This window comes from Thermobia domestica, chromosome 3 (genome assembly GCF_964235325.1).
Source record: "Thermobia domestica chromosome 3, izTheDome1.hap1.1, whole genome shotgun sequence".
In the NCBI taxonomy this organism is placed as follows: Eukaryota; Metazoa; Arthropoda; class Insecta; order Zygentoma; family Lepismatidae; genus Thermobia; species Thermobia domestica.
The window spans coordinates 352167460-352180108 of record NC_137456.1 but is presented as its reverse complement, the minus strand read 5'-3'; the positions used below and the strand labels follow the sequence as shown (position 1 = coordinate 352180108).

At 37.4% G+C, this 12649-nt stretch overlaps 1 protein-coding gene across 1 annotated transcript in view; it reads left to right on the top strand.

The window, feature by feature from the left end:
- Positions 1-2406: 2406 nt before the first annotated feature.
- LOC145681311 (DNA damage-regulated autophagy modulator protein 1-like) overlaps positions 2407-12649 on the top strand; it is a 78524-nt gene continuing 68281 nt past the window's right edge. The window contains exon 1 of the mRNA XM_081752973.1: positions 2407-2671. Within this exon, the coding sequence (XP_081609099.1) occupies positions 2626-2671 (46 nt within the window). The 5' untranslated portion in view covers positions 2407-2625. The remainder of the gene's footprint in view (positions 2672-12649) is intronic.

The window sequence follows — 12649 nt, the reverse complement described above, 5'->3', positions numbered from 1 at the left end:
CGGATAATCACGCGTTCAACCACTAAGCTACTGCTGCCTAATGTTGCAAGATATTCAATTATTGGTGTTATGTCTGGGTGTCAAGTTAATGACGTCATAATTCGAGAGGATTTTAGCTAGTTAAGTAGTTAATGCTTATTAATGCAAACTTAAATTTTTCCGAAGTATGGAAAAGTTCGAAAACGGGAGATGCAAGATAGAGTGTAGAAGAACTCAGAACACAGGGATTTTAATTGTTGTTTATTAAAGTTTAACGAACGTATTCAGCACCGAGACTGTAGGAGACGTGAACCTACAGTTTAATAGGGTTCCCAGGAAACAGAATTTCCGTAACAAAACAGAGTTCTTCTAATAGAGATAAACACACTTTCGGAGACTAAACATCACTTTCGTATGTTTTCAAAACGAAATAGCTTTAACTCTTTGAGCTTCAAGAGGGACTTCGTGAATTGAGGAAGGCTTGTATCAGAAAGCATATTATAACCAATGTAGCCCACGAGACCGGAAATATCTCTTATCAGTGGCGTATTTAGGATTTTGTTTCGGGGGTGGGTACAAGACGTGAATAAACACTTATATTTTTCCTTTTCGGTGCCGACAAATTTTAAATAAGTTTTGCATATAACATTTATTTCGGGGGGCGCTTGAGCCCGATAGCCCCCTCCCCATAAATATACTACTGTTTCCTATCTTCTCCAAAAAGAGACGAGAAATGTATATTTAAATTCGAGAGAACATGAGAAACATTACGATTATCATCTCCTTTTCCGAGACGAAACGAGAAGTTTTACGAATGTCGTGTCGTGAGCAACATTTGTTGACCCAAGTCTTACATCTCCAACAGTGTTATAGTATTACGTGATTCATAGTAGAAAAGATATAGATTTATAAAATGATTGTACATACACAACGAACAGCATTTATCAACATTTAAAGATATAGAAGTCATTAGACCAGCGTTTCCCAACCTTTTTCAACTTGCGGCACACTACGAGTGTTACTTGGATTCTCGCGGCACACTTATAGATATTATTATTTATAAATATAAAACACAATGTTATTTTTTCTCTGATTATTGATCTCCTTCTCACTGAGAAGAAAGCTCGAACACTGTTTTTCTCCGTGGTAAATCATTATGTTTATTTTTCATTCTAATTTAAAAATAGAAAACAATTGCAACGAAATATTGGACTCAAGTTTTTAAAAATACGCTTTGTTTTTAAAAACTGTATCCAACCATTTACTAAGAAGAAAAATTACTAACAAACAAACAAATCTCATTTACTTTTAAAACACAAATGTAGGTAATTTGTCGAAAGGATTGAATGATATTTTAAATTTTCAAGTTACGAAATAGTCTTCAACAATAAAGAACCAATAATGGTCATAACAATGACAACAAATACTTTTTTTTTTCAATATTAGAAATGTACAGAAAAGTAACCGAGTGTGAAACTTAAAATTGTAGATTCATAGTACAGGTTCATAGTAATGTGAAATACAAATATACTTTTTCTCCTATACATTTGCAATTTGATTGCTATTAATAATTTTGTTTCGATTCCTCGCGGCACACCAGCGGCCCATTTACGGCACACCGGTTGGGAAACGCTGCATTAGACTATTATAATTCAGTAATAAATATAGTTGAAATGTTGTTATATCACACCCTTCGAGGACCTCTCGTGACGTAGGAGGATGCTGATAACTTGTAGATAAAGTTAAGAGAGAAATTAAGATTTTTTTTTTTACATACATTTACGAATGAACACGAGAAATTCTTTTTCGAGAATTGAAACGAGACGAAACTTTTTAAAAAAAAATGTTCGAGACAAGACAACAACATGTTATTTATCGTGTCGTCTTGTCTTGTATTCTGGTCAACATTAATTCCAAATATAAAAGAACTTATGACAGAGAATCAAGTACAAATCTCTCATAATCTCTCATAATTATTTTGGAAAATTGACAGAACAAATTATAAAAAAGAAAAGATAACTAGCCAGACAAATCCGACATCAGAACTCAAATTTACGTAAAATAAAGAGAACATCTATTGACAGTGTTCATAACATGAATTCGGAGATATCCAAGCGATAACCCTTTAAAAGAAAATATGTCAAGATATTCAGACACATGACACATAAAAAAATTGCATCTCTGACCTTATTAAAACTCTGTTGATAAGGGCTACCAACAGAAAACGTTGTAGACAGATATGTAAAAAGTGTCTAGTGTATGTATATATCAGATCTACGTCCGGGTGAATCTATTTAGCTTTCTATTCTGCCTGGCATTTGAACTTATAACCCAAAACAAAACAAAAAGAAATTCAAGGATACGCATTTTTTTATATTATTTATTTATTTATTTATTTTCTACATCGCCTTCCTCACATCCCGGATATGAGTGGATTTTACAACTATAACGAATTTGTATAATACCCTGTGAACACGTCACACTTTTATATCCTCTCATTCGATACGCACGCAGATAAACGCAGTGGTCTTTCCATATTCAACATTGGTTGTGCTATCAACGTCTTTGTTGTTCATTGTATTTTTGGCAACAATAGTTGCATTTTTTTTCCCCGTTGGATAGATACATCAATTTTAGAGTACAAGGATGGTTGAAACCAAAGATGGACTGATGGTTGAATCTTGTAAAAAAGGTAAAATATTTATTTTCTATTTTCTCTGTTAGATTACGTAGTCATCAGTTTAATCCAGCCTCACAGCTTCAATTCTAAAAGATGAGATACTCAATAGACAAGATCGAATCAAATAGACCTCATTGGCCTGAATAAAATAATTATATTATTCGGTGACTGTAAATGCTCATCCACAGTTTTAAAGAAAATCGAAAACAACTATTTTTGTAAACCTAAAAATGTTTGTTTATAGATATTTATCTTCCCTTTTCAGCACCGAAATTATATAAGACGTATTTCAACAGTTAAAGGCGGAATCTGAACCTCTTCCAGCAGAAATCGAACCCGATAACCCGTTCTCTAAAATACTCGAACGCTAGCCACTAGACCAACTCGGAAATATCTGTGAGTTTTACGTCCCATGGTTATGCCAGTTAGGCTAAAGGAGACGGTGATGATGAGTATGAATGAAATGGTGGAATGAAGAAAGTGGGAGGAAACGGGAGAACCCCGAGAAAACCGACGCACACGGTGTTTGTCCACCACAAAGTTCACTTGGCGGGGGCTGGGATCGAACCCGGAACCCCAAGCACCAGAGATGAACGCTCTACCACTGAGCCACCGCGGCCCCTAGACCAACTCGGATGAGTACCTACAAAAAATAACGCTATACAATAACCGAGTCACCTATTAAGACGAAAATTTCATTAACTATTAATACATCACAATTGATAGCTAACGATAGATCGATACATCGCATAGAGCTCAACATAATAGGATATTTACGGGTAATTTCGAAAACTCAAGTTCCAGTTTTTATGGTGTTAAAAGATATGTCCTTGGTAATTGATAGGTTTTAGGAATTTGGTTTGCCTAAACCACGGGTGCAAATAAGCAACAAAATTTTACTAGCCTAAGAAAAAAAGGCTACTAGCCGCCATCCCACAACAGAGATAATTTACTTACATTCGGTATGATACTAAATACTCGCCCGCACCGATGAACCAATCGCCCAGGGCGAGTAGGCGGGTGGTTATTTGCATCCCTGACCTAAACGCATTTATATATTTACCCCGTTTGTCCGTCCGAGAGGCAAAAATAAAATTTCAAAAATTCCTTGATCAATGGACACGAAATTTTGTCAGAATGTTAACTTAAAGTGTTAGGAATAGAAATCGTTTTTTTAGACCCGATACTCAAACCAAAAATGTTAGAAAGTCAACCACTTCCGGTTTGCTCGTTTAGTTCCATGGAGCAAAAACAATAGATAGAGAGAAGCATTTTCTCCAATCGATTAAGCGTCCCAAGAATTTATTCCATCTCCACTTTAATCTCTTCTCTAAAACCGGAAGTGGCAAATATCATGCACTTCCGGTTTTAACGTTATTCCCCATAGAGTGAAAGCAGTAATAGATAGAGAGAAGCAGATTTTCTATGATCAATTAATCTCCCCAAAACTATATTCAATCACCATTCTAATTTATCTACTAAAACCAATTATACCAGTTCTGGTTTCAATAAGGATTGAGAAAATACCATGTTTTGCAAATCAAACTTCTTGACGTGGTGTACCGTGACACATGTGCATGTTATTGTGATAAAATAGATTGCTATCTATGTAACTAAAAACACTGTGACGTGCCAAATTGTAATTATTCGTGCTTATTTTCTCTGAACGGCTACACATATAATCCTCAGCGTCATTTATATATACTCCTAATAGTAAAACACATTCCTAATACCAGCGTTGCCCACGAAGCGAGACGAAACGAGACGAGATACAAAGTAAGTTCGTCTCGTCTTGATAAATCTTGTAGAAGTCTCGTCTCCTTGAAGAATTTTCTTCATCTCGTCTCGATTGTCTGAGAGTATCTCGCGTCTCGTTTTGTAAACGTATCTACAAAATGTCTGATCTGATTTTTTTCTTTTCTTAATTTCATTCAGAAGTTATCAGAATCCTTCCGCGTCACGAGAGGCCCGCGAAGGGTGTGATATAATAACATCTAAATGATATTTATTATTTGAGTAGATTATGTATCGAGTTGCGTATCTTTAAACGTTGATAAATGCTTTTCATTATGTTCGTATGATCACTTCATCAATTTATATCTTCTTATTTTATATTAGGAATCATGTAAGAGACTGCAGTTCGTCGTCTCGTCTGGAATTGAAAAATAGACTTTTTGTCTCGTCGTAGAGGACATAAAGGAGAGCGTAGAGGAAATCTTATTAAGTAAATAAAAATGATGTAGTGTATGGAAAATAACTATATTTTTATCTATCGCAATCATTTTTACTATTTTATTAGAACAAGTCATTCCTTAGGTCAGGACGCAGAATTTTCGGTCGCCACTGGCGACTAGAAATTTAGAGCCAGCGACCAGCGTTCAGTAGGGATCGTTTCTGCCTAAAGTCACAAGGCTGTGTAGTTTCTGTTTCGCGTGAAAATAATTGTCACTGAGTAAGACAAAACACGGAATGTGAAGTCTTCACAACGAAGATGAAACTGAAGTCTTTACAACGTTATATTCGCCCCTCCTTTCCAACCCTTAATTGAAAACTTCATTACGAGATTCCTAAATTTGCTTCCAGTTGTCATATTTTGTGTAGTTTTACCTGTGAGTACTGCTTCATGCGGGAGAGGCTTCAGCTGTCTCAACAGAGTTAATGTCTAAAGGAATTCAGTGAAGACTGACACACTAAATGATTTGTTGACAATTTCCATCAATGGTACTTGAATGCAGAGAGCGAGATTTACACAAACGTGAAGTGTTAAGATAACATATTATTGTAACATGTATATGAATGTCCAACTTATTATCCTGAATCTAATTGACTCGTTCTGAAATGTCAAGCCTTGGTGTAATCTCTTTCTTTGTCAAACGAAAGGGCGCGTGGAGGGAGGGGACCTTTCATAATTTGTGAGAGATACTGGCGCCCATCATTTTTGGTTTGGCGAGTGCGTCTGCTTTGGAAATTTTGTCCCTTTCTTAGGTAATACATTGTATATTGAATATTGAATTTTTCTCACGTTGAATAAGTTAATATCTGAACCCAGAGGAAGGTAGAAGCGATGGGGCTCTTCCAGGCCCGTAACGACAGAAAGGTCTATAGTGTTGAATTCATAGTTTTCGAGGTCGCTGAGTTTAACGGTATCAGTTTTCATGATGTTCAAGTTCATCCTCACCCCTTGAGGTGGGGGTAGGAGAGGAACACTTTTTTAAAAATAATCAGATAACTAACTAATTAGTAACTACTGCAATTAGAGAGAATTAAACACAATAACATATTTTCTCGCGCTTGCGCGGGGCTCAGCAGGTTGCTAGTTTTAAATTTCCTTTATTGTGAATGTTAAAAAAAAAAAAATTGCCGCCCCTTAAATTTTGCCGTCCTGTGCTCGAGTACAGAATAGTACTTACCTAAGTACGGGCCTGGGCTCTTCAGTCGAGTCGGATAAAAAGTAAATAAATTTTATTGCCAGAAGCTAAACAGAGAAAGCTTGACACAACTTCAGAATGTTAAAGGGGACAAATAGTCCTCCTCATGACACGAGAAATGCATCGTCCTGATTCGATTGTCATCTCGAAAACAACATAAAAATCAAAATACGAATTGAATTTTTAAATTCGAGACGAGACCATAAAAATGAAAATTGTCGTCTCGTTTTTGAGACAAGAATCCACATGAGACGATAAAGTTCACGAGTCTCTAGTTCACCCAAGTCTTACATCTCAAACACTACTTTGGGGCCGCAGTGCTAGAGCGTTCACCTCTGGTGCTTGGGGTATCGGGTTCGATCCAAGCCTCCGCCAAGTGGACTTTGTGGTGGACAAATACCGTGTGCGTGGGTTTTCTCGGGGTTCTCCCGTTTCCTCGCAGTTTCTTCATTCACCAATTCATTTACTACTCATCATCACCGTCTCTTTTAGCCTAACCGGCATAACCGTGGGACGTGAAACTCAAAGATTTCATTTCATTTTCTCAAACACTACTTTGATGTTATACTATAAAAACTATAAATTGATGAAGTAATTGTATGAAAACAATGAAAGCCAGTTACCAACATTTAAAAATACGTAATTCTTACACAATATACTCTTATAATAAATGTTGTTATACCTAACCTAACTCTTCTTGGACTTCTCATGGCTCAGAACCATTCTGATATTTTCTAGATGAATTTAAGGAAAGAAACTTAGAGCACGAATTTGTACAGTCAGCGACTTTAGAAAATGGAGGTTGGATACATAAGAAATGATAGCTTTTTCCAGTAGCAGAATAGTTTCACTGTATGTCTGATAGTTGGACAACCAACATGACAGCAAATACATGCCCGAAAACATAACATGCCAGGATATTCCTCCATTTGGAGGAAGAAGTATTACTATCTGAGAGCATCACTTAGAGAAACAACCACGAGATAAATCTGCAGAAAATCCATTCACTTTAAGATCAAAGAGATAGGAATTAATGCAAAGGAAACGAAAAGAATAATACGCATCATGCAGAGACCGAAAAAGTATGGAAAGCTAAACAAAATGAGAAAAGAAGGAAAGAGGGAAAGGAAAGAGCAAAAGACATGGGAATAAATTAAATTTTAACACTTAAGGATAAACAGTGTCCGTCTTTCCCCCTGACCCCATCGTGGGTTTTCTCCCTTCATAGGATAAATCTCTTTCAGTATCAAACGCGAACATCATTTATAGTGTTGAAAAAAAATGAACTCAGTCTAGGCCGAGACTCGAACCCCACACCCTTAGAATGACAGTCTCACGCGGTATCCACTTACCTACACAGGCTCTATCTATAAACCACCTATTACCCGCGCTGTTAACAAACGTGTTAAATCAGCCATTGTCGGTGAGCCACCCCAGTTCCATTTGAAGTTTAAATTTTATTTACCTCACTTAGCCATCTATGGGTAGCAGTCCCCTTGCTTTCATAAAAAACATTTGTTCTGTAGATTAAAATCAAGAATGAATTAATCTGTACTCTTGGGAGCTTACTGCTGCACCAACATATCTATCTATCTATCTATATCTATATGTCTATCTATCTATCTATCTATCTATCTATATATATATATATATATATATATATATATATATATATATATATATATATATATATATATAACTAACTAACTAACTAACTCTATGGCCTATGGAACCCGGAGGTTCAGTGCCGCGTTCACAAAAGCCCTCCACTGACTTCTATCCTTAGCTAATTGGATCCAGTTTCTACTTTGTATTCCTATCTCTGCGAGATCCATCTTAATATTATCCTCCCATCTGCGCCTAGGTCTTCCTAATGGTCGTTTTCCTATGGGTCTACCAGTCAAGACTTTGAAAGCGTTTCTACTTTCTTCCATTCTAGCTACATGACCTGCCCACCTAAGCCTCCTAGACTTGACGACTCTAACAATGTTGGGTAAACCGTATAAATTATGTAGTTCCTCGTTATCAAGTTTCCGCCATTCCCCATTTCCGTTCCTCTTGGGTCCAAATATTCGTCTCAGGATCCTGTTCTCAAATACTTTCAGTCTATGTTCTTCCCTCAGAGTAAGTGACCATGTTTCGCTACCATACAGAACAACAGGCATGATTATCGTTTCGTATATTTTAAGCTTCAAATTCTTTGACAGAATTCGCGACGACAAGAGATTTTGAACCGAATAGTAACACGAATTTCCTGCTTTTAGTCGACATTTAATTTCTTCGTGAATATGATTTTCGTCTGTTAATATTGATCCTAAATATTTGAAAGTATCCACTTTATCAAAAGTATTATTTAATATTTTAACGCCTCCACAATTTGCCGTATTACGGTCCCGACGCACTTCCATGTATTTAGTTTTCTCTGCATTTACTTCTAAACCCATGTCCCTGCAAGCGCTTAATAATATCTCTGCATTTATTTCTACTGTTCTCCTGTCATCCCCTATTAAATATATATATATATATATATATATATATATATATATATATATATATATATATATATATATGTGTGTGTGTGTGTGTGTGTCGAATTGATTTTGGATTAAAAGAGCGACTTCGTAAATTTACGGAACGCGTGTTAACACGACAGTAAGGACATCTCGTAACGTTGTTAGGTAACACACGCAGTGTAAATAAAGTTTCAAAACCAGAAGTCGGAAGATATGCCGTGGGTAAGTCGGTAAGACGTCTGCTTGCTGAGTGCAGAAATTCGGGTTCAAATCTTGGCTGTTACGTTTTTTTTGTTTTTTTTTTGTTCCGTTGAAAATACATTTCTATTTTTTTGCGTTTGAAATTGCTTTCTTTCATTTTTTGTAGATTATCTTAAATTAGTGAAGGCCAAGTAAGGTCAGATTACATATATGTCTGCTTTATCTGTGTGTACAGTCCAGAGATGGAGTGAGTCAATAGAGGTCACGGGTGTGTGCACAGTTAGGTCACGTCGGATCGTGGGTCAACTAACTGTGACACACCACCCCCCGTGACCTCTCTGACTCACACTGACCCTACGTTTTAAATTTTAAGGTCTCCCTCTTTATTCGGCCTCCCTCCTTATTATTAAATTCAATGTATAGATAATTATTGAGTTGAGTTGATTTTGAGTTTAGCGCCCTTTTCAGCAGCGAGGCTATATGAGACGGGACCTACTGATTAACATAGAAACCGAAAAACGTGAGCTCCCGTTGGGAATCAAACCAGGGTCTTCCACGCCACAGGTATATAATAGTGTCTTATATAGCAGTTAATATTCTTGCTATAAAGTATCAAATAACTAAACATTTGATGTAAATAAATGAGAAACCTAAAATATTGCAGATTACTGCAATTGCGATTTAATTCAATTTAAGCATTATACATCCATATGATTGTTAAAGTTGCTTTATAAAGATGCAGATTATGAATTATAGTAATTTTTTCAATGAAATGAATTAAATTAAGTTTGACGTCCCATGCTTATGTCGGCTAGGCAAAGGAGACGGTGATGATGAGAAGTGAACGAAAATTGTGCAACGATGTAGGTAGGAGGAAACAGGAGAATCCTGAAGAAACGAACGCACACGGTGTTTCTTCACCACAAATCTGAGTTTGTGCAAGCTGGGATCGAACCAAGGACCCCATGCACCAGAGGTGAACGTTCTACCACTAAGCCACTTTGGCCCTATGAAAAATACAACCATATTTGTTCTCTCTCTCTCCCTCTCCATTTTTATACAGTTATCAGAAGCATGAATAATTTTCATTTTGGGGGGTGTGGTGGTTTAGTGGAAGAGCGTTCACCTCCGGTGCTTCGGGTCCCTAATTCGATCCCAGCTCGCGCCGTTTGGACTTTGTGGTGGACAAACGCGGTGCTGGTGGGTTTTCTCGGGGTTCTCCCGTTTCCTCCTACTTTCTTCATTCCACCATTTCACTCCTTTCTCATTATCACCGTCTCCTTTAGCCTAACCGGCATAACCATGGGACGTTAAACATAAAGATTTCATTTTATTTCAATTTTTGCTTTGAACGTATGGTTTCAAGTTGGTATTAAACTCAGAACTCTGATCTTAATGAGTTGAGTTGATTTGGAGTTTAACGTCTCTTTCAACAGCAAGACCATATATGACGTGGACATATTGATTAACGTAAAACCCGAACCATGTAAACTCCCGCCGTGTGGTGGTGATTGTGATTTTGAGTTTAACTGCCCGGTCAGCAGCGTGGCTATAGGAGACCTGGACCTACTGATTAACATGGAATACGAAACACATGAGCTCCCACCGGGAATCGAACCCGGGTCTCCCAGGATAAAGTCGTGCGTACGCTAACTCCCACCGGGAATTGAAATCTGTTCTCATTGTAAGAATGTTAACGTTCCTTATTTTACCGGTTTTTGTATAACTTCAAGGACCAAATTTCACAGAAGTAAATCCCCACGGTAAGCAGGTTTGCATATCCAGACTCCTAAGTATGAAAACATTTACGCTCACTTCAACCTCAAACAATTCATGAATTGAAGAATAAAGGATAATATTCCCGATAAGGTATATGGTTTGAAAAATACCATATAGGAGAGGGACATATCAGTCCTTTCTGCTCATGGAGTTATTAAAACAGGATCATCGGGCAGTGGTCTTTACCATTGAAAGATATTGCTTCTAAAATATTTCCAAGTAACTTCCAATTTTCTTGTTCTTGTTGTGGGGCTCAATGGTAAACCGCTTACGCTGGTGCGTGTGGTCTTTATTGTTTCGATCCCCGGGCAAGGAAGTTCGCGTTGGAGAAGATCGTATCCGTAGGTTTTCTCAGGGTACTCCCGCTTTTTGCCACTTTTCATTCAACCAATTCTTCTATCATCATTGACTTGCTTTAATCATTGGAGATGCCTTGGTCCCTTGAGCATTGCGGTGATGTCAGAAATCAGATTCGGTCCCAAGCATTTAGGTTGTGATGTAAACCTTTGCTGTGGTTCAGTCTCAGTATTTTATTACGCGAGGTAAAACCATCCATACAGCTATAAATGTTGTTCTATCTTACGCAACCAGGTATTGATATTGAGCCAATGCGGAACCTCATTTTTGGCGCTTTGAGGCCAGGAACTGACTTCGGACATTACGCTGTTTTCAAACTACTAGGATCTTTCCAATGTTACCATCCGCGTCCAACAACCCCATGTTTAAAAGGGGAATAGAAAGAGCCCGTGTCTAAAACTTCTGGACCCAGTTTCTTGACGTTCAAGTTTAGGGATCGACTTCTGACATCACAATTGTGCTCAACGGATCAAAACCTTTTAAATGCCGCCAACGCCGTCCAACAACTTCATCTTTAATAGGTGAATAGAAGGGACCCGAATCCATAACGTCAGGACCCCATTCCTTGAGTTGCGTGGTCTGGGCCAGACTTCTGACATTACTACTGCACTCAGGGGACCCGGGCCTTTCCAACGCTACCACTCGCGTCCAGCAACTCCATGTCTAACATGGTCGTCCTGACGTAGGAGAATCGACTCCATGCTTTTTTCATAATTATTCTCCAAATGGATTTGTATACAAGGTAGTTTGGCAAGTTTAGCAGCAGGTCTAAAATAAGCCTCTTGAGAGTGGCTCTTATTTGTTAAAGAATACATAACGATCGCTTTTGGCTGTTGCAATGGTCTGTCTAAGCGGCTTGATAAAAAAGAAAAAACAGCGTAGCATAACAACAAAAAGGTGTTTCTCTTATATGTTAAAAATAAAAGCACAGAATGAAAAAGTCAAAGTTTGGTAAGGTGAGTGTCGGGGGACGCCGAATTCTACTTCGCCCCGGGCAACGAAATTTCTAGCTACGGCTCTGAACTCCAACACTTATCGGTCATTCAGAGTCTCATCCCTTACCTACAACAGCGTAGTTTGATTAACCTGTTGTACCAAACGTTTGGAAAGAACCTTTGAGTGTAACTTATTGATAGCTATGCAATATGTTGACAGAGTGCTAGTCTTCAGTTTAGCAACGAAGGTGCCCTTAGGCGAAATTTCACGTTGCTCTCTACTTTTGTCTGTGCCTTGTAAACCGTAACATTATGTTTAAAGGCAAGCAGAAACAACGTCAGTTGTTTAGTACTTCTTTGCAGAGCCACTGATAAGGCGTTTGTGTCTTTTACACAAATAATTTTTGCCTGATTGCTGTTTGAAGCCTTTTTGTATTATACACTATAAAACAACATATCCAGATTCAGAGAAATACACAGAAAGTTTAAAGAAGGGGGGTTAAAAATATCGTTATTATTCAGATGCTTTATTATTATTATTATTATTATTATTATTATTATTATTATTATTATTATTATTATTATTATTATTATTATTATTATTATTATTATTATTATTATTATTTTCTTGAGTACAGAGATACAAAGAACAAGAACTCCGTCACCATTAACATGGAAGCGAAAATGACTTCGAATTGGAAATAATAGATCAATGCATTTAATTTCGAGGAGAGGCTATAGGGCAGACACGGATCCAGGGAGCGATCGGGGCAATCG